We start from the raw sequence: 26,903 nt of genomic DNA, 5'->3' as shown, positions 1-26,903 counted from the left end.
GAGCCCTTCTCCCCCCATGCTGGGCTCAGACCCCCTGCTGGCCCCCCCAGCCCACCCTCGCTCACCCTGCTCCCCACCATGCTGGGCTCAGGCCGAACCACCTCTGCCCCACCCCCCAGCCCCACTCATCCTGGGCAGAGGATCTACCTGCATCGCACCTCCAGTGGGGAACGTGGGCAGAACACAGACACCGGCACCTCTCCCCTAGCCGGCTCCATGGCACCCTCCCGTGGGGCTGGAGGGGGCGCTGTCCCGGGGTGGGGGGGTCACTATGTTCAGAAACAGAACCCAGGAGAGGAGCCAGGGAGCCCGGCCCTGGAATGCAGCAGGGAGGGGGCGAGGTTGATCCTGGGGTCCCAGAAGGGTCATACTTACAAACTGCTCCCGGCCGAGACGGGCGCCGGCGCCAGCAGGGACGGGCGACAGGGACGGGCAGCGGAGACGGGCGCCGGCGCCAGCAGGGACGGGCGACAGGGACGGGCAGCGGAGACGGGCGCCGGCGCCAGCAGGGACGGGCGACAGGGACGGGGCAGAGAAGGAGATATGTTAGAAGCATCGCATGGGGCCCCCGGAGCCAGCGCGGTGTTGGTCCAGCGTGGGGGAGGGCAGCCAAAACCTTCCATTTGGGGCAGGAAACTCAGCCACCAAACATCTGGATTTGGAAACCCCTGGAGGGAGCTGTTCTTCGGGCCTTGGGTCCCCTTCTCCCTACAGACCGGGCTGCTGGCTGGACTGCTCTGCTACTGCCCCCAGGGCTGGGCTGAGCTCCCATCCAGACCCTCTGGGCTCCCTGCTGGGCATCGGGGCTCCCGCCAGGGACCAGGGCTCAACCAACCTGCAGCAACCCCAACACCCCCCGGCCCGAGCCTCTGTGGGAGCAACCAGCTCCACCTGCCCCGACTTACCCCCTGGTAAGTCGCACCGGAACCAGAGCCCAGCAGGCCAGCAACGGGGAAGAGAGAGAGAGCAGGAAATCAGAGCCTGTAGATGGGGGGGTGGGCAAGAGGGCGGGGAGGGGACAGGCAGGTGTGGGGCAGTGGGTTCATTAGCTGCAGGAGGGGCTGGGATTTCGCAGGAGTTTGGGTCCCAAGAGCTTGACTTTGCCCCAGGCCCCTCTGGGATTCGCAAGGCAGCGTGACCCACCCCCAGCTGCAGCCTGAGCCGCCCGGTCAGGGCTGGAGGGAGCATGGGCTTGGCATGGCCCTGTACTCACCGAGGTGAAGTCCTGCAGCACGTCCCACGGGAGCAGAGAGAGAGAGAGAGAGAAAATGGGTGAGCTCAGGCTAAGGCTGGGGCAGCCCCCCTTTCCGGGACACAGAGCAGCCCCCCACACTGCCCAAGAGCAGCGGGTCTGGCCCAGAGCCCCTCCCACTTTCCCCAGCCCAGCTGAGCAGATCAGGCCGGGCATGAGGGCCGGACTTGCCTTCCTGGTGGCCAGGGACGGCTCCTGTTTGAGCAGGTGACTCAGGGTGAGCAGGTGCCCGCTGGCTGCCCCCTGCAGCCACTCCTTCTCCACAGGGTCCAGCTGGGGGGGGAAACACAGTGAGTGACAGATAGCAGCACCGGGGCACGTCAGGGCCGTAGGGGGGCTGCACAATGGCTCTCGGCCCAGAGAGAGATGGGTTCCCACGAGGACTGTCAAGCAACTAAAAAAATTAATTGCGATTAATTGCGCTGTTAAAGAATAATCGAATACCATTTATTGAAATATTTTTGGATGTTTTCTATATTTCCAAATATATTGATTTCAGTTACAACACAGAATACAAAGGGTACAGTGCTCACTTTATATTATTATTTTTATTTCAAATATTTGCACTGTAAAAAACAAAAGAAATAGTATTTTACAATTCACTTAATACAAGTACTGTAGAGCAATCTCTTTATCGTGAAAGTTGAATTTACAAACGTAGAATTATGTACAAAAAATAACTGCATTAAAAAATAAAACAATGTAAAACTTTAGAGCCTACAAGTCCACTCAGTCCTACTTCTCGTTCAGCCAATCGCTCAGACAAACAAGTTTGTTTACATTTACAGGCGATAATGCTGTCCTCTTCTTATTTACAATATCACCAGAAAGTGAGAACAGGCATTTGCATGGCACTGTTGTAACCAGCGTTGCAAGGTATTTACGTGCCAGATGCACTAAAGATTCATATGTTCCTTTATGCTTCAGCCACCATTCCAGAGGACATGCGTTCATGCTGATGACGGGTTCTGCTTGATAACGATCCAAAGCAGTGTGGACCGACGCATGTTCATTTTCATTATCTGAGTCATATGCCACCAGCAGAAGGCTAATTTTCTTTTTGGTGGTTCGGGTTCTGTAGTTTCTGCATTGGAGTGTTGGTCTTTTAAGACTTTTGAAAGCAGTTCCACACATGGTCTCTCAGATTTTGGAAGGCACTTCAGATTCTTAAATCTTGGGTCGAGTGCGGTAGCTATCTTTATAAATCTCACATTGGTACCTTTGCGTTTTGTCAAATCTGCTGTGATAGTGTTCTTAAAACGAGCAACATGTGCTGGGTCATCATCCGAGACTGCTATAACATGAAATATACGGCAGAATGTGGGTAAAACAGAGCAGGGGACCTACAATTCTCCCCCAAGGAGTTCAGTCACTAATTTAATTAATTCATTATTTTTTGTAATGAGCACCAGCAGCATGGAAGCATGTCCTCTGGAATGGTGGCCGAAGCATGAAGTGGCATATGAATGTTTAGCATATCTGACACATAAATACCTTGCAATACCAGCTACAAAAGTGCCATGCAAATACCTGTTCTCACTTTCAGGTAACATTGTAAACAAGAAGAGGGCAGCATTATCTCCTGTAAATGTAAACAAACTTGTTTGTCTGAGCGATTGGCTGAAGTAGGACTGAGTGGACTTGTAGGCTCTAAAGTTTTACATTGTTTTGTTTTTGAGTGCAGTTATGTAACAAAAAATCTACATTTGCAAGTTGCACTTTCACGATAAAGAGATTGCACTACAGCACTTGTATGAGGTGAACTGAAAAATACTATTTCTTTTATCATTTTACAGTGCAAATATTCGTAATAAAAATAATATAAAGTGAGCACTGTCCACTTTGTATTCTGTGTTGTAATTGAAATCGATATATTTGAAAATGTAGAAAACATCCAAAATATTTAATACATTTCAATTGGTATTCGATTAACAGTGCGAATAATTGCAATTAATTTTTTGAGTTAATTGCGTGAGTTAACTGCGATGAATCGACGCCCTAGTTCCCACCTCTCAGCAGCACCGGGATCCCGCAGGGCCGGGGGGGGGGGGGGGGGGGTTCACAGTGCCCCTCGGCCCAGAGGGAGATGGGTCCCCACCTCTCAGCAGGGAAGTTGGGCAGACCCCAGCTCGAGAACACGGGACGGGGATGAAGCGAGGAGGGGCTCAGCGTCGGCTGCCGGAAGGAGTCGGGGCTCTCACCTGGGAAGTGTCCCAGCAGCTCCGACAGAGACCCAGAGCCTGAGCACGGAGGTCTCTGCAGCGTGCCTGGGCTTGGGGCTCACCAGAACAGTCTGTACTTCAGCCTCCCTCTCTCTGGGCCACCCTACGGCCTCCCTGTGCCGTGTCCAGGGGACGACAAACCCGCCTGTTGTGCCAGCGCGGTGTGAGTGTCAGTGAAAGGCGGGGCGAGGTGCGGTCACCCCGGCAGGGCGCGCGAGTCTCTGCCAGGGGCTGGCTCAGTGGGACTGGCTGAGCAGAGCTCACGGCGCCAAGCAGGAGGGCAGGAGCCTGGAGGTCCTGTCTAAGGAGGTGGGGAGGCTGCACGGCCTGCCCGGGGCAGGACGAGGGAGACCCCGGGGGGCTGGGGGGCCTGGCACTGACGGGGCCTGTCCTAGAGACTGTTCCACGGCTGGGGCCGAAGCACCGATCCTGGGCATCCGACACCCCGTCCTGCCTACTACTCACCGCCACAGAGCTGGAGCCCAGGCTGCTCCCTCCATCTTCGGAGGCGTCCTGCTCCGACTCCGGCTGCCGGGAGAGCAGAGGGAGAGGGAGGGAGGTGCACGGGGCTGCCAGGAGGGCCGGGGGAGTGACGCAGCTGCAGCCAGTGCCCACTGCCCATTCTGACGGCACCAAGGGACACCACAGCTGGGGGCAGTCCCCAGCCCCACCTCCTCCCCCACCTTCCAGGGGCTGGAGAACTGCCCACTTCTGGGGAAGCTCCCTGTCCTGCCTGCCAGCCCTGCGGCCGGGTGCCAGGCTCCCCGCAGCCCAGGACCTACCCGGGTTCCGTGTGGCAGTGACCCAAGAGCCGCCGACCTGCTCGGCCAGCAGAGCCAGGCCTGGGGTCAGGCCCCTGGGATCTGTCTGCTCCCTGGAGCGGGGCCAGGAATACTGCCATGTCCAGGGGTACCGGGACCCGGCTGCCCCACGGGTGCTGGGGCCTGCAGGGGACACAGAATCCCTGCCAGGGCCCGGCCCAGCCCCTGCAATTCCCCAGCCCCCCCATTCAGTCCCTCAACAGCACGGCCCAGAGCACCCCCATGCGCCCAGGAGCTCCCAGCCACTCCCCGTCTGCAGCGCCAGGAGGCCTCAGCGCTGCCTCCTGGTGGAGCACCCAGCACGTGTCCTTGGAGACACTAGGGTCGGGTTCCCCTTTCCCGCACGTATCCCGCCAGCAGGGCAAATCGGGTGTTGGCAGCTGCCAGTGACCCCAGACTCCTGCTCGGGATCACCGTCTGCAGCGCCCCCCAAACACCTGGGGCTCTAACCCGCTCCCCCACGCCCCGCAGTGCCCCCTGCTGCCCACGCCCCCAAGACCACGGTCCCCCACCAACACACGCCATTCTCTGCCCATTCACCGGGGGTGTCTCCCACAGCACCCCCCCCCCCCCGGTCAGATACCTTCTACCCAGGGTGTCCCTGGGGGGCCCACACCCGGCTCCTCCCGCCGCCACTGGCTACTTTGCCGGGCACCCCTTACCTTGGAGACGCTCTCTGCATCCTCCTCTGCCGCTCTTGGGGGCTCGGACTCCGGCTGTGGGTCAGGGGCTGTAGCAGGGACCCCCTCGAGGCTGCCCCAGGCTGCAGTGCTCTGCCCCCCAGGAGACATGCCAAGGGAGGAATTCAGGATGAGCTGCCTGTGGGTCTGTCCCCACCACTAGCTGGGAGCACAGGGGCCTGGGGCTGAGGGGGCTGTAGTGAAACAGAGCCCCTGGGGCTCCATGCTGGGGCCCTGGCCCAGAGCTCTCCCCCTTCCCCTCCCCCCGGGGCCCAGAGCTCTCCCCTTTCCCCTCCCCCTGGGGCCCAGAGCCCTCCCCAAGCTCCCAGGGCAGGGGATGTGGGGGGCTGCTGTGGTGGGGAGGGGCCAGGGAGCCATGGGGCGGGGGCGAAGGCTCCCTGCATCTCACCGAAGCACTGAAGTCAGTGACCAGGATGTGGGGCAATGCAGCCTCTTCCTCTGGCCCTGCCCGTGGGCCCTCCCACAGGGCCATGCCGGCCGGCGGGCCAGGCGCTGCTTCCTGGGAGCGTTGCTTCAGCACCACGTACTTCTCGCCCTGCGGGTCAGATCAGAGCATGTCACGGCCTGGCGCACCCAGCGACCTCCCCCCGCTGGGCCCCGGGGATGCCCACCCCACGGAGCCTTTCCCGGGGGCGGGGGTTGAGCTTAGCCCAGGAAATGCCTACAGTCACCTCCCCCTGCCGGACCAGGGCTAGCTTCTTCCCAAGCTCCATGAAGGCCTCGTGGGGCTGAGCTGTGGGGACAAGGGCCGGGTCACGCAGGGCAGGGCCTGTTCAGACCTCCCTGGGACGGGGACTCCTGGGGGCCACCCACAGTCCCTTCCCCAGTGGGGCCCCGTCCAGCTGCCCCCATCCAGACTCTTGGCAGCAGCTGGATTCCCGTGTTCTGGCCCCTTTGCCACCAGAACAAGGCACGAAATGCTGGAAACCTCCTGTCCCCCAGAGCATCCCGGCAGCCAGCGTCACTGCAGCTGGAGCAGCCCCATGGGACCCCCGCCTTCCTAACATCCTGTGGCGGTGAGTCCCCCAGGACAACATCAAGATCATGCCGAGAAGAACTCCCTTCTATTGACTGACCCCTTCCTGCCCCATCTCCCAGCGCAGAGCTCCCCTCCCCATCGGGCCGGGCTCTCCGGCTCCTGCTCCAGGCTGAGGAAGTGCCTGGTCACCCAGCCACAAACACCGGAACAAGCAGACCCAGGTCCGACTGCGCAGGGATAAAAGCCCCATGGCCGTGGCTGGCCCAGGCCAGCTGACTCAGGCTCCGGCACGAAAAAATCGACATGCAGACGTTTGGGCTCGGGCTGGAACTAGGCCTGGGAACCTCCCACCCCGCAGGGCGCCTGAGCGTCTGCACGGTGATTTTCAGCCCCGCAGCCAGAGCCCAGGCCAGCCGCGGGGTTTTAGCCCTGTGTAGACGTAGCTCCGGGGGCGAGAGCTAACAGCTGGGGGCTACGCAGCACCGCACCAGGCCTCTGCGCAGCGCCCAGCAGGACCAAAGCGAACATGCAGCTAGCATGGGACTGAGCCCCACGGGCAGGCAGGGTCACCCCCCCCCCCCCCCCCCCCCGCCCCCCCGGGGGGGGCGGGGCCCCCCCCCCCGGCAGCCCCAGAGCCCCATGGGCAGGCAGGGTCACACACCCCCCAGGCAGCCCCAGAGCCCCACGGGCAGGCAGGGTCACCCCCAGGCAGCCCCAGAGCCCCACGGGCGGGCACGGTCACCCCCCAGGCAGAAAGGCTGGAGTGCCCAGCAGCCCACGGCAGTTCGAGGTCACTAGTTCAGTGCGTTGGTACCTGCTGGAAGCTGCTCCCCAGGGCAGAAGGGAGCTGCCAGAACCCCCTGGCTGCGGGGGTTTCTCTGGGGAGAGTGCTGGAGAGGAGGGCTGGCCTGGCTGGGATCACACACAGCCCTATCTCCCCAGAGCAGACATCCAGACAGGAACCCCCTCCCAGGGCTCCACCCAGACTTGCCAGCTGATAGCTACCAGGGGGGGAGGGGAGGGAGCACTGGGTTCAAAGTGACCCCTTGCACAGGGGCCCTGGGGCTGGAAGGGGTCCGGGGGCCCAGCCACTCCCTGCTCAACAGCCCCCAAGGCAGTGTCCTCCGGGAGCACCTGCCATGCCAGCCCGAGGGGGTTGGCTCAGCCAGTGCACACCAGAGAGCCGTCACCCAGATTCTACCCCCAGTGGGGCCGGGCCAGTTTGGGTGAAGCCGCGGCTCCCAGAGACGAGCCCCACTCTTACACTGAACTGGCACCTGCCAGGTTTACATTGAAAGGGCACCAGGCGGGACACAGGAACGGCCAGACAGGCTCAGCCCCGAGGCCCATTGCCCCAGTCTCCAGCAGTGCCAGCCCCAGACATGTCAGAGGGAGGCACAAGGATCCCACAGTCAGTCAACGGACCCCCACAAAGGTCTCACCCTGATCTCCAATAGTCAAAGATCAGTTCAGACTCTGGAACTCTTCCAAACATTTTGTCAGCATTAACTGTGACATCTCTGGAGATTCGGGAATCTAGCCAAGTTCTTGGCTCAGTGACACCCTGTGGCAGTGAGTTCCACAGGCTAATTACACAATGCGTGAATAAGAATTTCCTTTATCAGTTTTGAATTTCCCACCTGTCGGTTTCACTGGCCGTTCGTTGGTGCTTGTGCTGTGGCTCAGTTTTCCCAGCCTTGCTCATTCTCATCACCCTTCCCTGACCCCCCAGCCGCGTGCGAAGGGGGCCCAGCGCTGCCCACAGGATCCACACCATCGATTGATGCAAAGGTGCTGGAACATTCCCCGTGTTATTCTCCACCCCGGTCCTTGTGCAGCTCTTCTGCCTGCAGCTGCGCATTGAGCAGAGGTCTCCACTGCTGTCTGCAGTGGCACCCAGCTCCCGTCCCTGGCAGTTAATCTAGACCCCGGGAGGTGTCAAATTATCCCCTCCAATGTGCATCACTTTGTGTTTATCGCCACTGAATCCCATTTGCCACCATCTTCCTGGATTCCAAGGCCAGAAGGGACCACTGTGATCATCCAGTCTGACCGGGCCAGAGACCTGCCCCCAAACCATTCCTAGAGCAGAGCTCCTGGAGAAACCTCCCGTCTGGATTTAAAGGAGTCAGTGACGGGAACCCACCTCGGCCCCGGGAAGTCGTTCCAATGGGAAACGACCTCACTTTTGAAAAATTACGCTGTATTTCCTCACTTGTCTAACTTCAGCACGCCCACTGACCAGCACCCACCAGCTGGCAGCTGAAGTGAGACGAACTGTGTCGTCCATTCCCCTGGCTACGTCTGCCCTCTCCGGTCTGGACTAGTTACCTTCCCGTCAGCTGCCGCGTTTGCCCACACGCTGCCCAGCTCCTGCTCACATCACTAATAACTAGATTAAACAACACAGGTCCCAGCACGGCACCTTGCAGCCCGCTTTGACCTTGTGACATGGTGAGAACTGTGACCATTCCTCCCAGCTCTACTCTCACCCGTGACGACAATGAGCCTCTCGAGTAGCTCCCTGTGTGCGACCTCATCCACCCAGACGTCGGAATCGAAATGAATGAGGCCACCCGGTTCCCCTTCCCAACACAGGCCTGCACCAGGACCACAAGATCCATTTCAAGTTACACCTTCACTTAAACCACTGCAGCTGTGTATGCAGACCAGCCCCGCACAGGACCAGGCGGGGGACACAGCACCTTTGCCAGCGCTGGATCCAGGCCAGAAGGGCCTGCCTGGAGCCCCAGAGTGAGCCGGCTGGCCCCCACACACCCAGGGGTACCGAAGGGGCCACTGCTGGCTGAAATCGCCCACAGTCCATGAGAGGCAGCCGGCATCTCTCTCAGAAGCCTGTGGTCAGAGCGAGGGCTGGAAACACTCTGGCTGGGGCTGATAAATGGTTAACGAATCGGTTGCTCAGCCCAACCCCCATTCCTGTTAGCACAGGGGAGAGGCAAAGGAACAAATAAGAGGGGAACACAAAACCCTATATCCTGCCCTGACTGCAGCCCCCCCAGCCTGGGCCGTTTCTGGCAGGATGTGCTGAGGGAGGAGGCGGAGACTTTCCAGCTTCCATTGGGAACTGTCCCAGAAGAAACGGGACAAAGCCCAGGCAAGGGGGGCTGGAGCTGAGCATTTGGGGCACAGCCAGGAGAGGCTTGGTTCAGGCAGCTGTGAGCAGCTGTTTTAGGGCAGGGGCCTGGGAGTCAGGAGCGCCCAGATGGGAACCCGCCCGGCGCGACTCCCTGCTCAGACGTGGATTATCTCCCAGGTTGGATCCGTAATTAAACACCGACTAATCACACTCTCAGGATATTAAACATGTAACAAACCCGCTTAGCTCTGGCCAGGGACGGGGAACGGGAAGGTCACCCAGGCTAATGAGCAGCAAGCGCGGCGGTGTCTCCAGGCGCTGATCTCCACAGCTCTCCTAGGGTAAGGATAAACTCCATCACTGCCACCCCCTTTGCCCCGAGTTGGTGGAGGCCCAGACCCTGCCTAGCACAGGGGTTACCGCCCCAGACCCTGTGCACACAGCACAGCTAGCATGGCACCCCCCCCTGCCCCCCCCAGGGCCCGCCCCCCCCCCCAACTACTTCAGCATGGCCCCAAGCCACGACAGGCCTCTCGCCCATTCTGTCCTAGGGCCAGAGCACCCTGGGCCAAACACAAAGAGAAGCCCAGTCCCGTCTGGCAGCACGTCCGCCTGTGCTGCTCCGAGCGCACAGCCCACGCTCAGCAGTGACACCATCCTGGGGGGGCCTGCACAGGCCAAGCGCCCCCTCACGAAGGGCGGCCTTTCAGCCCACGGCTCCTGGCAACAGCCCCATAGTCTGCCCTCAACTCCGCTCCAGCTCGCTTGGCGTGTACCCGGGTGCCCCTGGAGCCCAGGCTTCGCCCACCCACGTAGGGGGCCAAGGCTCTCGTCTCAGCCCCGAACCCCGGCCCTTTGGCTCTCCTCTGAACTCCCTCCAGTTTCTCATCATGGCTTGAGCCTCAGGCTGAACACTAATGCTGGGGTGGGGGGTGTCTCCAATGGGCCCGGGGGCCAAGCACTGACCGGGGGGGGTCTCCCCGGGGGCCAAGCACCGATCCTGGGGGAGTTGCGAGTCTCTCCCTGGGGCGGCGGCTGAAATGCTGGTTCCGAGCTGGATTTGGGGCCCGGGGATGTGCCAAGGCAGGGCTGGAAGCTCCCGGGGATGTGGGGACTCCTTAGGGACCATCCTCCCCGAGCCCCCCCCAGCCCTGGCCCACCTGGGTGCGAGGCCCCCGAGCGGGGCCGGCGGCCGGTGCTGCTCCAGCAGCTGCGCTCCGCGCTGGGCCGGGGCACTGCGGCGGGCGGGGCCCGGCGCGCACGGTCCAGCCCAGGACGCTGCGCCCCGGAGCGGCCCGTTCCGGGTATCGAGCCCCGAGCCCCGCTCGAGTACAGCCGCCGGGCTCGGCCCGGCCCGGCTCCCAGAGCCCCCGGCGACCGGCCGGGCTGGAGGCAGCCCCGGGGCGCTCCCGGAGCGCTGCGCGCGGGACAGGCTGCGCCCAGCGCGCGAGAACCGGGCAGGCGCAGCCTGAGGGCTGGGGGGGGGGGGGGGCTGCGGCCTGGGGGCGGGGGGGCAGCCTGCGGGGGGGGGCTGGGAGCCTCTGTCGGCAGGAGCCAGGCACGGGGCTGGTCCGTCCAGGGCGGGGGCCGGCAGTGCAGGCAGTCGGGCAGGGGCTCAGGCACCAGCCCCCCCAAGGCCAAGGGAAAACTCCTCCCGCCGGCAGGGCGAGGGGAAGCCTGGCCGAGGTCCCTGCCGTAGGCCGCTCGCTCCTGGAAGGGCAGGGCAGGGCCATGCTGGTGCCTTCGGCCCCGGCTGTAGGCCAGGCACTGCCAGGCTGGCATGAGGGCAGTGGGGTGAGCTCATGGCCTGGTACGTGCTGGAACAAAGTCTCTTGCCCAGCCCCAGGGGAAGGGCGGGGGCAGCTGGGGAGGGGAGGGCGCACCCCTTCCTTGGCTTGACGCAAGGAGCAGGATCGCAGCCCAGAGTGGGGTTTTCTCTGCCGACTAAAGCCAGATGGGTCAGAGCTGCTGGGGAGCTCCACAGGCAGGGAGGAGGGTGCTCCTGGCTGGAGCAGGAAGGGGGTGGTGGTGTCTGAGGGCTCCTGCAGCCTGGGAGCCTATGGGGTCTATTCTGTGACCCAGCAGAGCTCCTGTCGAGTATCCCAGAACGTCACAGCCTGTCCCTCTTCAAAGCACTGGAGTGAGCCCAGCCCCTCTCACCGCAGGGCCTTAGGGCCATTGTCCAGACTGCACCGCTGCGGCGGGTAGTGAGGAAATAGTGCCGCACCAGCTCCAGGGTCTGGACTGGCTGGTGCGAGAGCACAGCCATGCTGTCATCTCCAGGCTGGCTGGGCTGAGCAGCACAACTGCCTCGCAAACATCTTCAAACCCAAACGTGTGTCCTGGCTCAGCTCCCCATCGCAGTGCCACACAAGGCTTGGCCAAGCTAGGGAGGAGCAACCGGGACTTCTGCAAGCCCACACCCTGCTCACCAGGAATATCACCCCTGGGGCAGCCAGAGGAAAACTGGGCCCCTGCTGTCTCCCCCTTGGCCCTGGAAGACCTGGGGCTCATGCTGAGCCAGCACCGTTCCTGGGGTGGAAGATACATACCCCCACTTGCCCCAACTCTTACTCGGCAGCAGCTTCATCTTTGCACCCCCTGGGAGGTGGCAGCCTTTTGCTGTTCAGCTGCAGGAGCACCCAGGGCTGGAGGCCGGGTAGGGCTCACACTGAAGTTAGGTAGCTGCCCCCTCCCCCTCTATGGATAATCAGTGTAATGCAAACGGACAGAACTAAAACTCCGAGATTAGCTGTTATAATCACATGTAAATACTTCCCCACAATCCGCTCAGGGAGGGGCAGCATGTGTAGTTTGGGACTGAGTTACAGGGGATTTAGGCTGTTTACCACTCCATTAATTTCATCACTACACACCACCAGCGGCCGTGTAGGGCAGCCCAGCTCAGCGCTCTACAGTCAAGGTCACTGCGGCTGGGGGCAGCCGATCATGCGAGTGAGCTTTGCCTGCCACAGCCCGCAGGGCTCGTACCCACTGTGGGAGGCTCTGCCCCTCTGCACCTGTCCCCAAGCAGCTCAAGCCTCCGGAATTCCAACACAGGCCCACGGGGCCCTTCCTTGCCCGGCCGATGGTGTCAGGTGGCGGCTGCAAGGGAAGCACTTTACTAGCCCACCCCCTGACAGACACACACAGGCCCAGGGTGCAAGGAGGGAGGCTGTGCCAGACCCAGGGAGCTGCATGTCAGCGCAGGGCCCCTGCGGCCCCAAGCCCCACTCCACACATGGGCCAGGCAGAATCCGATGCCTTTTTATTCATAAGCAGATTCAAAGCTTCAGATGGTTCGCAGTGATCCCCCTCCCCCACCCTGTACAAACCAGCTCTCTCCAGCAGAGTCCGTCTCTGTTTGGAAGAAAAATAGAACATCTCAGCTATTGCCTCTTCCGTTGTGGTTCCCTCTCCAGGCCGTTCTGCTCTCCCCATGCAGAGTCTGAGAAATGCCTGCCTGCAGGCCAGGAAAGCCGAAGGGGGAAGGCACTGTCAGTGCCAGGCTCGTGAGCCCTACACCCCAAGGGCAGGCAGCACGGCTGCTCCAACTCAACAGCAGGAGCCCTTGCCCAGCCTTTTCACGACACAGCTGGGGTCAGCGTCCATCTCGCGCCAGGACCTTGTATGGCAGGCAGGCGCAACTCGAGGACACGACGCAGGAAAAAGGATCTGGGACTGTCAGGTGCGACAGAGACCAGCCCCAGGCACGGCCACGCCGCCACCCACCCAGCCCCTCAGCCACATGACTGCCAGGGGAGCAGCTGCAGAGGGGCAGATAGGCAGGACCCGGCGCTCCTGCTGCACACGGCAAGTCAATAGCAAACCCCAGCCAGAGGGTGCTCAGACTTGTCCCCTGTAGCCCCTTTCGGCCGGGCTAGTGGATGGCTGGCCCACAGCATCTGCCCAGCCCTTAATCCGCCAGCGTGATGACATCGTAATGAATTCCCTGCTGCAGCTGCTGGATCTGCTCAGCCGTTGCCTCTGTGGTGAACATGCCCTGGGCTTGGGCCATGGCAGCATCGGCCACTGCTGCAGAGAGAGGGAGAGCGGCATCAGCCCTGCTGCTGCCCCGGCCCAGGAGGCGGGGAAGGGGGCCCTTGCTGGGGCCCCCTCACCCACTGCTTTGCCAGGTGCACAGGACAGATGGGGTGGCCAAAGCCTGCATGGGAGAGGGGTGTAGAAAGTATTTTTACAATGCTCTGTGGCTCCAGGAGATGTGCTGGCCTTGGGCTGCAACCACCACCAGCCAAGCCGGGTCCGCCCGAGGCGTTTCCATCCAGCAAAGAGAGGGGATAGCAGCAGGAGGCTGGGCTCTGCCTGGGCGTCAGCACAGCTGCCTGGGGCACCCACAACACTGAGCGCGGGGAATCAGCACTTCCCAGGCACAGCCCCTCGCAGCAGCAAACCTGGCTTGTTCTCCTAAGTGAGGGCGCACAGGCAGCAGAAGAGCAGGCTTGGCCCACGCTCCCTGTGCCCTGCCAAGAGGGCAGCTGGGTAACCACAGCCCGCCCAATCCACAGCCGCCCTGCCAAGCCTGCTAGCAACCGTGGTGGGCGGCTTTTGAAGGCAGCATGTGACTGAGACCACTAGCTCGTGTCAAAGCAGCCGGGAGATGGAACAACTATGTTACCACCATCTGGGGCTGGGACACCCCCTGAATCTGCCGCCATGGATTCCGGGCAAAGCCTTTCCTGTGACCCAGCATGCCAGAACCCACGGCCTGGGCTCAGCTCAGAGCAGGGAGCCCTGACTCTGTACCTGTCACTGCCGAGTGCGCCACGGCTTCCAGCTGAGCTTGGGTAACCAGCTGCTGCTCTGGGGAAACCGGCATGTACTGGATCTGCTGGGGAACAGAGAGAGGGAGACGGATCAGACTGGGCAGGCAGGAAGCAGACGGGGGGCTCACCCTGCCCTGTTTACCTCTGGCTGCAGCAGAGCCCTCAGAGGCCGCACAGGCCCCTCACACAGCTAGCTAAAGCAGCAGCTGTTTAACCTGCGATTCACCTTCTTGCTGAGTTATTAATGCCCACGCCGTGGGATCCCCTCCCCCTCCGGATGCATACTCCCCACCAGGCCTGGTCCCAGCCAGTGGCTGCTCCTGTTACCTGGGGCTCCTGGAGGAACTGGCTGCCCTGTTCATACTGGATGTGGGTGATCTGGCCGTCTTGTACCTGAAAGACAAGAGCTGGAGTGAGAGCTGGGAAGGGGAGGGGAGCTCCTCAGACCCCCCCGGCCAGATCACTTCATCCACATGGAGGAGACCTGCTGGATATCAAGGGAACAGGGACTCCCGCCCCCAGGCTCCATCCTGGACTCCACAACCTAGGACATGATCTGGCCGCTAGCCAGGGCCAGGGCAGCAGGGCCCTTACCTGGATGTGATGCCCCTCGGGGACAACAACGTACTCGTGGGGGAGCAGGTGCTGCACGCCATCCTGGGCAATGATGTACTGAACCTACAGGGGAAACAGAGACTCAGCCCCCGCCTCAGCCCACAGCATTGCCGCAGGCCGCAGGCCGCACCCCTGCTGCACCTTTCCAGCGTCTCTCCAGCCTGGCATTGAGATGCTCAAGCACTGGGGCTCCCCACTTCCCTGGGGAACTTGGCTCAGCCTGGGTCACCTCCATGCTGAGATTCAACTGCAGTTTCCCTTTGGTTCCTTTCACCCCAGTCAAGTCCCCACCGGCCCTCCCCTGGGGCTCCCTGCAGGAGACTCCCATCAGCCCCTGCAGCACTTTCGCTTGCTCTCCGCAGCACCCCACGTACAGGTGCCAGAGCCATACGGACAGCAGCTCCCCCCATACCTGGTTATCGGCGGTCACCAAGTGCTGCACCGTCTGCCCGTCAGCCGTTGTGATCTCCTGGATGTACGTGGCCTCCTCCTGCAAGACAGCGAAGCTGCAGCCAGTCACTGCAGTAGCTGAGCCCAGCCCCTCTGAGCGGTGGACACAGGCCACTGCTTGTGGGTGGGTTGTGTGGCTGGCCAAGGCATCCGGCTGACTCACCTGGCTTGTGATGCTCTGCTCCTGCGCTACAATGATGTGCTCCTGCCCCAGAGCCTGCTGCAGCCGTTCAGGAGCCAGCACTGCCTGGCCAGACTGCAAAGCCGCTGGGAAGGGAGAGAAAGCCATCCTCAGCCACCACTATCCCCCATCCCACAACTCCACCACCAGCCAGCGCCACCCCCTCCCTTACCCCCAAGCCCAGGAGGCACACCAGCAGGCAAGCTGGGGACAAGCCATTAACCTCACTTGCTCAGGAGCCAGAGCAAAAGAGGTCAAATGGAACCGGCCCAAACTGGAAGGTAACAAGGATACTGGGGCTAAGACCTTGACACGTACAATAAAGGCAGCAGAGACCTCCATTCACATCCCAACCACAAGAGGGGCTTTGCAGTAGTAGCTGCAGCAGGGTGCCCCTGTCCCCCCAGAACTGACCCTAAGAAAGCTGTCATCACCCTGTAGCACTGCACTGGGGCATTGGGGTCAGCACTGGCTGCAAAGGGAGAGCGCCCCCCACTGAGTCATCCACACTGCTCTGCAGCCCCGTGTCCCGTAGCACCGTGCTTGGACACTCGGGTCAGCACTGGCTGCAAGGGGAGAGCGCTCCCGCCTGCTCCCTGGAGCATCCTGCAGCTTCACTAGGGGATCTCCCATCCAAGACTTGATCAGGTCCAATCCTGCTTAGCTTACGAACTGCGTCAAGTGCTCAGCCCAAGATGGTCTGACAGCAGGCAACCCTGGGCACAGACCCCTGCACCATCAGGGAAAGCAGGTATCTTACTCTGCAGCGTGGCTAGCGCTTCCTCATCGCTGTTCAGTATGATGGTCTGCTGGGTGGTGGCTGCCGGCTGCCCCAGCCGCTTCCCCTCAGAGCAGTGCAGACGCTGCATGTGGAACTTGAGATGCCCGTTCCGGTTAAACCTACAAGGACAGCGAGAGGGGGGTTGGAGCTTGCTGAGGGCCGTGGGGCTTCTCACACCCTCCCTTCCCTGGAAGGCACAGGGCAGGAGGCCTGGCTCCTCATTTCCAGCTCTGCTGCAAGTACCCCAGCTCTGCATTGCCAAGATCTGGGACCTGGAAATGAGGAGGGGCCAGGTTGAGAACAGGAGGCTCATTCAGAGACCAGAGGCCCAGTGGGAGGGGCACGTCCAGGGCCAGGTGGCTGCTGCAGAGCCCTCCTAGAGGCACTGCAGGGCCCTGGCTGGTTTCACCCACCTCTGCCCGCAGATCTGGCAGGCAAAGGGCTTCTCATTGGTGTGCGTCAGCATGTGTCTGCGCAGGTCCTTCTTGTTCTTGGAGGCAAAGCTGCAGTGGGAGCACTTGTGGGGTCGAAGGTTGGCGTGCTGTGCCATGTGACTCTGGAGGCAGGAGAGAGCGCGAGATCAGCCAGCTGCCAACGCCAGACTCCCACCCAGCCCCTGGGTGCCCGGCCCACCTACCCGGACCTCCAGCCACACAGCTGCTGTGAACGGGCAGTCTGGACACTTGAAGGTGTTGGGCCCTACGTGTGCCCTCTTGTGACTCTCCATCTCTGCTCTCCCTGTGAACATGGCTGTGCAAATCTTGCACGAGAATTTCTTAGTTGTGGAAATCTTGCACGACAGCTTCTTAGTTGTAGAAATCTTGCATGACAGCTTCTTGGCCACACCCTGCAGCGCGGGCCATTTGACCTTTGCGGACGGGATTGCCTGCCCTTCTGGTGCTGGGGAGAAGGCAGAGTTCTTTCGCAGCTGCCTGGCCAGGCACTGCAGCATGGGCCACTTGCCGCCAGAGACCTGGGCCTCCTGGCCTTCGCCTGGTGAGAGGGCAGGGTCCCCACTGAGCTGCTGGGAGAGAAGACCCTGAGAGTTACACTGGCTTACACCCCTCCAGGACACAGGAGTCCGGGCCCCTCTTACCTCGACATGATGGAGCTGGCTCCCTGGGAAACTGGCCGACATGATGTAGTGACTGTTGTGCTCTTTCAGCGCTTCGTTCATCATGGCGTCGCTCACCACGACTGTATGGGTGGGCTCTGCCGGGCTCTCCTCCTCGCTACAGGGGCAGAGGGCAGGGTCAGAGGGGTCCCCAGGGCTCTCCCACTCCCCTCGAGCACAGGGCTACCCTGACCATGGCGGCAGGGTGAGAGCAGGGGCACTCTCCTCCAGGGAAGGCAGCCCTAGACAGCCACATGACTAACATACTCTGAACAGGAGCAGAATCGGATTCCTGGGACCCAGGGCAGGGGCAGCTGGTTTGGCACCTCCAAGCGGAGCTGGCACTGACCTGTAGAGAGTCTCTGGGGCCTGGATCTCCTCGCTGACGGGCGTGATGATGCTGTACTCCGCTGTGCTCCCGAAAGGAAGGGTGATCTGCTGCAGCTCAGAGCTCCCCAGGGTCGCCTCCTCATAGGCCTCCTGCACTAAGGCCTCTCCATGCTCAGCCACATGCAGCGTCACCACCTTCTGCTGCTGCCCGGTGGAATCCAGATCTGCCTCCTCCTCCTGCCGTGACTGGGCTTCGGGGGCCTGCGCCACTCCAGAGCCATCGGACTTCACCACGGCCACCTGCACAGGAAACAGACAGGAGGGGGTCAGCTGGGGTCCGGCCTGGGGCTCCCCTCACAACTGTGGTGGGGACTGTGACCTCACCTGCAGGGAGCCTGTGGCCAGCTCCCGCTGGCTGCTCATGTTCAGCAGGAGATCCAGCGCTGTCTGCGTGGCCAGCTCTGCCGATCCCTCCACACCTGGGAGAGGCAGAGAGAGCAGGTGAGATGCACTGTGCCTGCCCAGGTAGGCCCCTCTCTCTTCCCTGGGAGCTCACCTTGCTCATAAATGATGGTGGTTCCCCCCAAGGAATCCTGGGAAAGGATGGAGGGTTCCACCGTCGGGAGGGGCTGCACTGTGTGGTAGGTCACAGGGCCAAGAGAAACCTGGATGAGGAAAACAGCTGAGAGCATGCCCAAGCCTGAGGGGAGGGGGGCAGGCAGGCAGGCCGGGGGCCACAGTACTCACCGGTGGGCTGGCTGCGGGTTCTGTGGGAGTCTGCACCTGGCTGTGCTGCTGCTTCAGTTCCTCAATCTGCTGCAGGGTGAAGAAGGGGCGGCGCCGGCAGGGGGGCTCCTCGGGGTGCCGCTGGGCCCACTCCTCAAAGCAGTCAGCGTGGCGGCACTGCACGTGGAGGCGCAGGTTCTTCTTGTGCTTGGTGGTGAAGTGACAGTACTCGCAGGCAAACGGCTTCCCCCCTGCAGCCAGAGAGAGGGGGGCAGCGGTCAGCCAGCAGCTGAGGGGAGGGGCTGGCACAAGGCCCAGGAGGCAGGGCTGCTCTCACCCGTGTGCTTGACGGCCATGTGTGACACCAGGAAGTCCTCACGGAAGGTGGAGTACTTGCAGAAGCTGCACTTGTACGGCTTGTCGTTCATGTGTGACAGCTGGTGGTTCAGCAGGATCTTTTTATCCTCGCAGACATAGTCACAGAACTCGCACTTGAACCTGCCAAGGACGGAGACTGGCCCATTACTCGGGGCAGGATGCCTGGGAACTCTTTGGGAGGGGTGACCCCAGCAGGCTTTGGCCATCCCAAGGCCAGCCCGACACAGGCCGGGAATCCCCCTGCTCCTACCTGCGGTTAGCAATGGCCTGGATGTGCGTCAGCAGATGCATCTTAAAGGTGTAGCGCTTCTTGAAGGACTTCCCACACTGCAACAGAACAGAGCGGCACTCACTGCCCATCCAGGCCCTGGGGTGCACCTTGCCCCCCTTTTCCCCCCCATGTCCCCCTCCCCACCTTGTCACACATGTGTGGCTTCTCCGTGCTGTGAGTCTTCATGTGCTGGGTCAGCCTCTTCTGCATGGGGTAGACTCGGCTACACACCGGGCAGGGGAACGAATTCAGCTTTGGGGGCTGGAGAGAGAGAGAGAGGACGCAGAGATGAGCCCAACTGGATGAGAGAGCCACTGACAGCCTCTCTCAGCCCCCTCACCAGCCAGAACTGGGGCTCCAGTCAGCCCAGAACCATCCCTATCTACCAGGCAGTGGGAGCAGAAAGAAGCCTGCCAGGGTAGCCCCCGCTTTGGAGGCCCCCAGTGAGAACTGGGGCTAAGACACAAGCCATCAGGGAGCTGGGAACTCACCGGGTCGGCTCTCTTCTTCCTGAGAGAGAGAAGAAAAACAAACTGGGTCAGCCGCTCCCCGAGTCTGAGAGCCCACCCAGACAACCCTCCCTCCCAGTGACTGCCCAAGAGGGCCCCTGGTGCTGGGAAGGGAGAAGGGAACAGAAGCAGATCTTGCCGACTCAGCTCAGCACTGGCTGCATCTGGAATCATGGGGGAGGGGTTGCTTGGCTCAGCACATGGGGGCAGAGGGGAGCTGGGCACAGGGAAGGGGCTGCCTGGCCAAGACACAGGGATCAGTCCCATGGCCCCACTCTACTCACCGGTCCCGGCTGTGCACCGTTGAGTGGCGGATGACATCCTTCTTGTACACGCTTGTGTAGTCACACTCCTCACACTTGTATGGCTTGCTGCCCACGTGGTTAAACATGTGTTCCTGTGAGACGTAAACAGCAGGCCATGAGGCACAGAGCCAGCGGCTACCCCCAGGGTGGGGCCGGGGCAGGGCCATGCTCACTTTAAGGGAGGACCAGCGGCGGGAGCGGTAGCTGCACTGCAGGCACTTGAAGAGCTGAGGGTCATTGGCCTCGTGCGAGTTAACATGAAAGCGCAGGTCATCGTGCGTGAGGAAGCGTGAGCCGCAGATTCGACACAGGTAGGGCCTCATCAAAGGCTTGGGGGACTTGTAGTAGTACCTGCAAAGCAGAGCCGGTGCTCAGTGCCGTGACGGTAACCAGGCTCTCAGCCCGGCCGCGGGGACAGCCACAGCTCAGCACCCCTCACCTGCGCCCGATGTACTTGCGGTATTTCTTGCCCAGGAAGCGGCGGGAGGGCCGGCCTCGCCTCCTGGGCACGGTCTCAGCCTCCTCAGGCCCTGTGTTGGAGGATGGATCCTTGTTCTCCGAGTCCGACTGGCTGATGCTAGGCTCCACGAGGCTGTCGCTGGCCCCGTTCTCCAGGACGGAGGAGCTGGCTGCCTCGGAGTTCTGCAGCTCGCTGCTCAGAGTGCTCTGGGACGTAACTAAGGGCTCCTCCTCACCACCTGCCCAACAGCAACCCAGCACGTCAGGGTCAGCCTCATCCCTGCTTTCACCCTCCGCCAGCCTGGGCCCGCTGGTCCTCTCCAACCCCCTACCTTCAGGCTGCGGCATGTCCTCTAGGCGAGGGAACTTGCGGGGTCTCCCCGGCCGCCGGCGTGGCCTCTCCTCACTCGATGTGGGGACAATGCGGCTGTACTTGGGCTGCCGCCCACGAGGCTCATCCTCGGCTGGGTTATAGTCACTGTCCTCTGTGGGGAGAACGGTCCAAGGCGTTAAGACACAGACCCTGGCAGCGGCTGGCAGCACTGGCCAGAGGGGAGAAGGGGCTGTACCTTCAGGGTCATCAATGGCTCCAGCATCCATGATATCATCCTCCTCTTCCTCCTCCGGCACATCTTCCTCCAGGGGCTTTGGGGAGGGTCCCCCCTTCCGCGGACGCCCCTTCTTCAAGGCCAGAGCAGCAGCCACTGGCAGAGAAAGCAGTAAGAGAATCACTTGGGCAGCACTCTGCTCTCACCAGTCAAGCTGGGGTGTGTCATGGAGCCGGCACCCCACCCATCCCTTCGCAGACACGGCAGCACCCCACTCACACACCTTGAGATGGCAGCACACCCACCTGCTATAGAAATCCCCTTTCTCCCACCCCTAGAGTCATCCGCATCCCTACCTGGTTTATAAAGAACATCAGAACGGCCATACCGGGTCAGACCAATGGTCCATCTAGCCCAGTATCCTGGCTTCCGACAGCAGCCAGGGCCAGATGCTTCAGAGGGAATTAATTGAACAGGATAATTTACTGAGTGATCCATCCTGTAGTGCACTCCCAGCTTCTGGCAGTGGGCGGTTTCGGGACACCCAGATCATGGCGTTGTGTCCCTGACCATCTTGCCTAATAGCCATTGATGGACCTATCTTCCAGGAACTTATCTAGTTCTTTTTTGAACCCAGTTCACAATATCCCCTGGCAACTAGTTCCACAGGTTGACTGTGTGTGGTGTGAAGAAATGCTTCCTTTTGTTTGTTTTAAACCTGCTGCCTATTCATTTCATTGGGTGACTTCTAGTTCTTGTGTTACGTGAAGAGATAAACAACACTCACTTTCTCCACACCAGTCATGATTTTATAGACCTCTACCATATTCACCCTTAGTCGTCTCTTTTCCAAGCTGGACAGTCCCAGTCTTTTTACTCTCTCATTTTCGTTGCCTCTCTCTACTTTTTCCAATTCTAATATATCTTTTTTGAGATGGGGTGACCAGAATTGCACTCAGTATTCAAGGTGTGGACATATCATGGATTTATACAGTGGCATTATGATATTTTTCTGCCTTTTCTAACAGATCCTAACAGTCAGTTTTGATCGCCGCTGCACGCGATAGTTTCAGAAAACTATCCACAATGACTCCAAGATCTCTTTCTTGAGTGGTAACAGCTAATTTAGACCCCAGCATTTTGTATGTATAGTTGTGATTATGTTTTCCAATGTTCCTTACTTTGCACTTACTACCACTGACAGCTTACTTTGTTGGAGTGTCTTTGGTGAGAGACATTATTAAAGGTTTTCTAAAAGTCCAAGTACACTATATCCACTGGGTCACCCTTGTCCATATGTTTGTTGACCCTCTCAAAGAATTCTAATAGACTGGTGAGGCATGATTTCGCTTTACAAAAGCCCAGTTGACTCTTCCCTAATAAATTGTGTTTAACTATACGTCCGATAATTCAAGGGGGATAGCTCAGTGGTTTGAGCATTGGCCTGCTAAACCCAGGGTTGTGAGTTCAATCCTTGAGGGGGCCATTTAGGGATTTAGTTGGGGATTGGTCCTGCTTTGAGCAGGGGGTTGGACTAGATGACCTCCTGAGGTCCCTTCCAACCCTAATAATCTATGATTCTATGTTCTTTATTATAGTTTCAAGCAGTTTGCCAGGTACTGAAGTTAGGCTCACTGGCCTTATTGCCAGGATCACCTCTGGACTTTTTTTTATTATTATTATTAAAATGGCATTACATTCACTACCCTCCAAATCAAAAGCTTCAGACTTAAAATTATTTATTTTCACAGAGTTGTTTAAAGTAGATTTTTATTTTGGAAGCTGTGGATGGGGATATTTAGTCATTCATATTTCTAGTAATTATATACACCTCTACCTTGATATAATGCTGTCCTCGGGAGCCAAAAAAAATCTTACCGCGTTATAGGTGAAACTGTGTTATATCCAACTTGCTTTGATCTGCCGGAGTGCGCTATCCCGCCCCCCCGGAGCACTGCTTTACCACATTATATCGGAATTCATGTTATATTGGGTCACGTTATATTGGGGTAGAGGTGTATTCAAAGCCAAATTCTCCCCCAACAGGAGAATTCAGAATTAAGGGCTGAAATATTTTGTCCTCAGTAAATGAATTACATAAAACCAAATTCTGCCCTCAGTTACACTGATGTAAGTCTGGATTCTTGCCAGTTACAACAGAGCCATTATAAGCCACCTCCCTGGAGTCAGCGGTGCCCACACCTGGTACATTAACTACCTTGCTCCCCACCTGATATATAAACTCCTCTCCTCCCCCGCACAGCACCCCCACCTGGTATACAAGCCTCCCAGAGATGGCAGCACCCCTACCTGGCTGGAAGTGCCGCTCCTTCATGTGGTTGATGAGAGTTTTCTTGGAGATGCTCTTGTACTGACACATCTTGCACCTGAACTGTTGTACCACCACCACCTCCATCATCTCCTCCAAGCTCTCCAGGTCTGGCTCCTCCCCAGCATCTGCCTCTCTGGCCTGATCCGGCTGTGAGGGCAGCTCCAGTATTTCAGACTGCTCAGAAGGGTCTGAAGGGCCAGGCTGGTCTAGGCACGTGGAGGTGGGTCCATCGGCTATGGCTTCTATTGCCAAACTGTTGGCCAGAGCAGAAGTGGCCATCTGGGACACCATGGGGGCACCTAAAGCACCAACAAGAGCTCACCAAAGAAACCGAACCCTCACGGCTACACACACACACACACACACACACACTTCACACTACTAGGCAGTGACTCAAGTGGCCAAAAGCTTCCCCATAGCCAGTGCTCCTGCCCTGTCCCCTACAACACCCCCTGCGGGGAGGGGATTGGAGTGACTAGGAGCTCTGCCCCACAGCATTCCCATGCTGCTGCCTACAGTGCCCCCTGCTGGGAGAAACTGGGACTAGAGTAGCCAAGAACTCTCCCCACAACCAGTGCTTCTGTACAATTCCCCCACAGGGATTTCTGGCCGTTGTTGTTGTTGTAGGATGGAAATGGGAAAAGGGCTCAGAAGCAGAAGATGTCACTGGAGGACCCAGAAGCATTCACTTACCATCATCAGGCCCCTGTAGAATGAGATACTGGGTAGTCTGGGCACCGCTATCTTCGGCGCTCGTCACGGCGATGCAGCCTAGGAAGGGAACGGAGAGCGAGAGGGTGATGGGGACCGACTGTAGAGGCTGATAATTAACAAGACAAGGCATTCTTCTAGGAAGTCAGGGTGGGAAGCGGGAAGGTGAGGAAAGTTAACTGGGGGCTGCACAGGTGCTGCTGCATGGACTTAATGCTGTGAACTCAGGACGGACTGAGGCTGGAAACCCATTCCAGCAGTGATGGAGAGCTGCCCTGCAAGTCCCTTCTTTCACCACCTAGTGGTAAGGCCAGGAACAGCAGGCACCACTTCTGATAGTCAGGGAAAGCACGGGAGAGCAGTCTCCCACTAAAAGGGATTTCCTTTTTGACTGAGTTGGTTTCCTTGAGTCTTCACTACAGCAGCAGCTCCTTCCCCACTGCCTGTCCCCCTTGCCCAGCCCATGGCACATGACACGGAGAGCTAGGCCATATCCCTGGGGCTCCAGGAAAGGGAGCAGGCAACAACTGACTTGGTGATGGACTCACTCTGGATGATGTCAGGCCCAATTGTGGACTCAATGATTTTGTCTATGGCAGAGCCCAGGTCCGAGGAGGTGGATGCAGTGGAGTCCGATACCATTGTGGCCCCATCGGTGATGACGCTGGAGTGAACCAGGACCTGTGGGGATTCCGATACCATAATGGACTGGCTCACTGTGGAGACGCTGGAGACCAGGGTAGACTGGGCGATAGAGGAAGAGTCTGGCAGGTAGACCCTAGGAATAGCATCTGTGCTGGAGCTGCTCTCCGACACTTCCTCCTGGAAAACAGACAGGCCGGGGAGCTCAGTTTAGAGGTCTCTGTTGAGCCACCCCAGGAGCGAACCTGTAGCTGCATGCCACATCAGCATCTTGCCTCGCAGGAGGCACCTGCCCAGAAGAGAGGTCCCAACGGGCCCCACAAGAGGGTGACAAGTGATGGCAGAAGCCAGAAAAGCCGACGACCCTTCAGCCCTGGGGTATAGCTAGAAGATGCCCTCAGAGACACAAGATGCACTCCCCTCCCTGCTAATCCAGCTAGGTAGGCAGGGCTCTTCCCCTTGGCTTGGCAGGCACAAACCTGGTGTATATATCCGTATTGTAGAAAACCTCTCAAACAGACCTGGCCCTGTGGTCCACTCTGCCCTGTGCTGTGTAGGGCTGGCTCCCACCTAGGCTGGGTCAGAGATCCAACTCCCTGAAGGATACTATCAGTATTCTCAGAGTCTGACAACTTACATACATCTACAAAATCACAGCCACCTCCTCACTTCCATCCCAAAGGGGTTTCCAGACCCACTCCATACCAGAGAGACCCCACTGCTGTCTGAGCTCTGCCCCACACCAGACTCATCTGCTTCTGAGAGGATGGGCACTGAAGCAGCATCGCTGCTGTCCGCGGACATGGCCTCAGAGGTCTCGACACCAAGCCCGCTCTCCGAAGGTTCTTCCTGTGCCAGATGAGGGGCCGCATCGCTGCTGCTCTCCACTTCATTCTCCTCCGCCTCCATGCCCACAATCCCTGGGTCCCTTAAGTGTGACCTAGGCAAGAGGAAGTGCTGCAGTCAGACCTGCTGTGCACTGGGGGCACAGAACATCCTGCCATGCCTTCCACCCGCCTGAGATGTCCGGCACCTAGATATCACAGTAATCGGCACAAAATAAATCTATCAACATAACATAGGTATCCCAATGCCTACAGCAGGGGTGCTCTCACGAGGGAGAGGAGACATCAGACCATGATCAGTCTTTAGGGGCAGGTCTACACTACAAATTGAGTGTCTGATGAAGACGCTTTATGCTGACAGGAGAGAGTGCTCCTGTCAGCTTAATATATTCACCCCTGTGAGAGGCAGTAGCTATGTTGGCGGAGAAGCTCTCCCGCCGACATAGCGCTGTCCACATGGAGTTAAGGTCGGTGTAACTACATCACTGAGGGGTGTGGATTTTTCATAGATATTCCAAAGTAAGTATGTTGTGTAGACCAAGCCAATGACTCTACTTCATGCCATCCTGCCTTCCTCCCCTTGTCCCATAGCTAGGCTGTGAAGCTCAATATTTCAGCCGTACTCCCATGGTGCCCAACCTTATTACACAGGAGGGCCACATAAACCTAAGCACAACCTTGTGTGGGCCAAACAAATTCCACATATTTTAATAAAATATAGTCACCTGTATTGATTTATATTTGAAGTTCAGCTTGTTTTATATTATTTAGATAGGCTGTTTCTATGTACAGTATTGTCTATTTACACACGTGTAAACTAAAATGATGTAAACATGACGACAAAATGCTAATGAAGCGGCCGTGGGCCTTATGAACTGCTCTGATGGGACGTAGGTTGGGTACCCCCGTCATACTCCACTAAAACTTGGTCCAGGCATGAAACATACCGGTGCAGCAATATCTCAGGACTTATTAGAGCCTGACACGTCTCCTACTCTTGTTCTTGAAGGCAACCAGGAAATGACAAACTTTCATCCTAGCCAAGGGGAGAAAAAGCAAAACCAAACTTCAGATGAGCGTTGGGTGGGAGCCTAGCCTGCACTCACTCACTTTTACCTATATTAGCAGGAAGAGTGGCTCAGCTGGAGAATGCAGGGCTGTCGAATACAGAGGCTGCATCCCCCCCAGAATAAGGAATGACTAATCTACTTGGGGATCCGCAACCACAGTCTCTCCAGCCAGCTCACATGACACTGATCACAGAACTCATGGGGAGGTGAACATTTCAGTAAACAAGCAATGGGAATGCTTTGCCCATCTTTGGAGCCTCATCAGAGCATCACAAACACTCCTGCCCCCTCAATAATAATTTAACCTCATAACACACCACCATCAAGTAGGAAAGCATAATTATTGCTATTTTACAAAGAAATACACCACAGGAGAGAAAAGTGAAGTGACTTGGGACTCCTCATAGGCAACAAGTTTAAAACAAACAAAATGATGTATTTCTTCACACAACGCACAGTCTGTGGACCTCTTTGCCAGAAGATATTGTGAAGGCCAAGGGGTCAAAAAAGAACTAGATAAATTCATGGAGGATAGGTCCATCAATGGCTATTAGCCAGGAATGGCAGGGATGGTGCCCCTAGCCTCTGTTTGCCAGAAGCTGGGAATGGGCAACAGGGGATGGATCACTTGATGATTCCCTGTTCTGTTCATCCCCTCTGGGGCACCTGGCATTGGCCACTGTTGGAAGACAGGACACTGGGCTAGACGGACCTTTGGTCTGATCCAGTCTGGCCGCTCTTATGTTCTCATGTCAGGCAATGGAGCCAAGAATAAAA

At 58.7% G+C, this 26,903-nt stretch overlaps 2 protein-coding genes across 9 annotated transcripts in view; both read right to left on the bottom strand.

Annotated features, from left to right (window-relative positions):
- Positions 1–7,450, bottom strand: part of LOC112123854 (ankyrin repeat domain-containing protein SOWAHC-like) — a 10,191-nt gene extending 2,741 nt beyond the window's left edge. Inside the window, exons 1-8 of one of the 5 annotated variants that reach the window (XM_029911814.1) lie at positions 7,418–7,450; positions 5,668–5,729; positions 5,385–5,531; positions 4,958–5,068; positions 3,940–4,002; positions 1,424–1,525; positions 1,214–1,225; positions 906–908 (exon numbers count right to left, since the gene is read on the bottom strand). In XM_029911814.1, coding sequence (XP_029767674.1) covers positions 906–908; positions 1,214–1,225; positions 1,424–1,525; positions 3,940–4,002; positions 4,958–5,068; positions 5,385–5,531; positions 5,668–5,709 — 480 coding nt within the window. In that variant the 5' untranslated portion in view covers positions 5,710–5,729; positions 7,418–7,450. Of the gene's footprint in view, positions 1–375; positions 379–662; positions 669–905; positions 909–1,213; positions 1,226–1,423; positions 1,526–3,939; positions 4,003–4,957; positions 5,069–5,384; positions 5,532–5,667; positions 5,751–7,417 lie in introns of those variants that run through there. The other 4 variants (XM_029911811.1, XM_029911813.1, XM_029911815.1 and 1 more) reach the window with 4 other exon arrangements.
- A 5,393-nt stretch (positions 7,451–12,843) lies between these two features.
- ZNF335 (zinc finger protein 335) lies at positions 12,844–26,903 on the bottom strand. 4 transcript variants are annotated; one of them, XM_024212602.3, is made up of 29 exons: positions 26,839–26,903; positions 26,004–26,092; positions 24,917–25,151; positions 24,118–24,391; positions 23,552–23,629; positions 22,837–23,157; positions 20,548–20,682; positions 20,311–20,463; positions 19,959–20,217; positions 19,693–19,870; positions 19,499–19,611; positions 19,197–19,215; positions 18,850–18,966; positions 18,685–18,761; positions 18,394–18,554; positions 18,078–18,307; positions 17,887–17,995; positions 17,715–17,809; positions 17,350–17,630; positions 16,983–17,118; positions 16,524–16,925; positions 16,300–16,442; positions 15,866–16,005; positions 15,088–15,191; positions 14,887–14,964; positions 14,454–14,537; positions 14,187–14,252; positions 13,840–13,924; positions 12,844–13,110 (listed from the first exon to the last, which is right to left on the bottom strand). In XM_024212602.3, exons 3-29 carry the CDS (start codon positions 25,118–25,120, stop codon positions 12,992–12,994), a joined length of 4,161 nt encoding a protein of 1,386 aa, XP_024068370.1. In that variant the 5' UTR covers positions 25,121–25,151; positions 26,004–26,092; positions 26,839–26,903; the 3' UTR covers positions 12,844–12,991. The 4 variants fall into 4 exon arrangements, with proteins under 4 accessions (XP_024068370.1, XP_024068373.1, XP_024068374.1 ...); XM_024212605.3 differs by lacking the exon at positions 26,839–26,903 and adding an exon at positions 26,444–26,583; XM_024212606.3 differs by lacking the exon at positions 26,839–26,903 and having other exon boundaries at positions 13,840–13,921; positions 26,004–26,583.

Source organism: Terrapene carolina, unplaced genomic scaffold, assembly GCF_002925995.2.
Source record: "Terrapene carolina triunguis isolate 2854851 unplaced genomic scaffold, T_m_triunguis-2.0 Scaffold130, whole genome shotgun sequence".
Taxonomy (NCBI): domain Eukaryota; kingdom Metazoa; phylum Chordata; order Testudines; family Emydidae; genus Terrapene; species Terrapene triunguis.
Note: the sequence above shows the minus strand (reverse complement) of the source record. Positions and strands in the feature narration are given on the sequence as shown.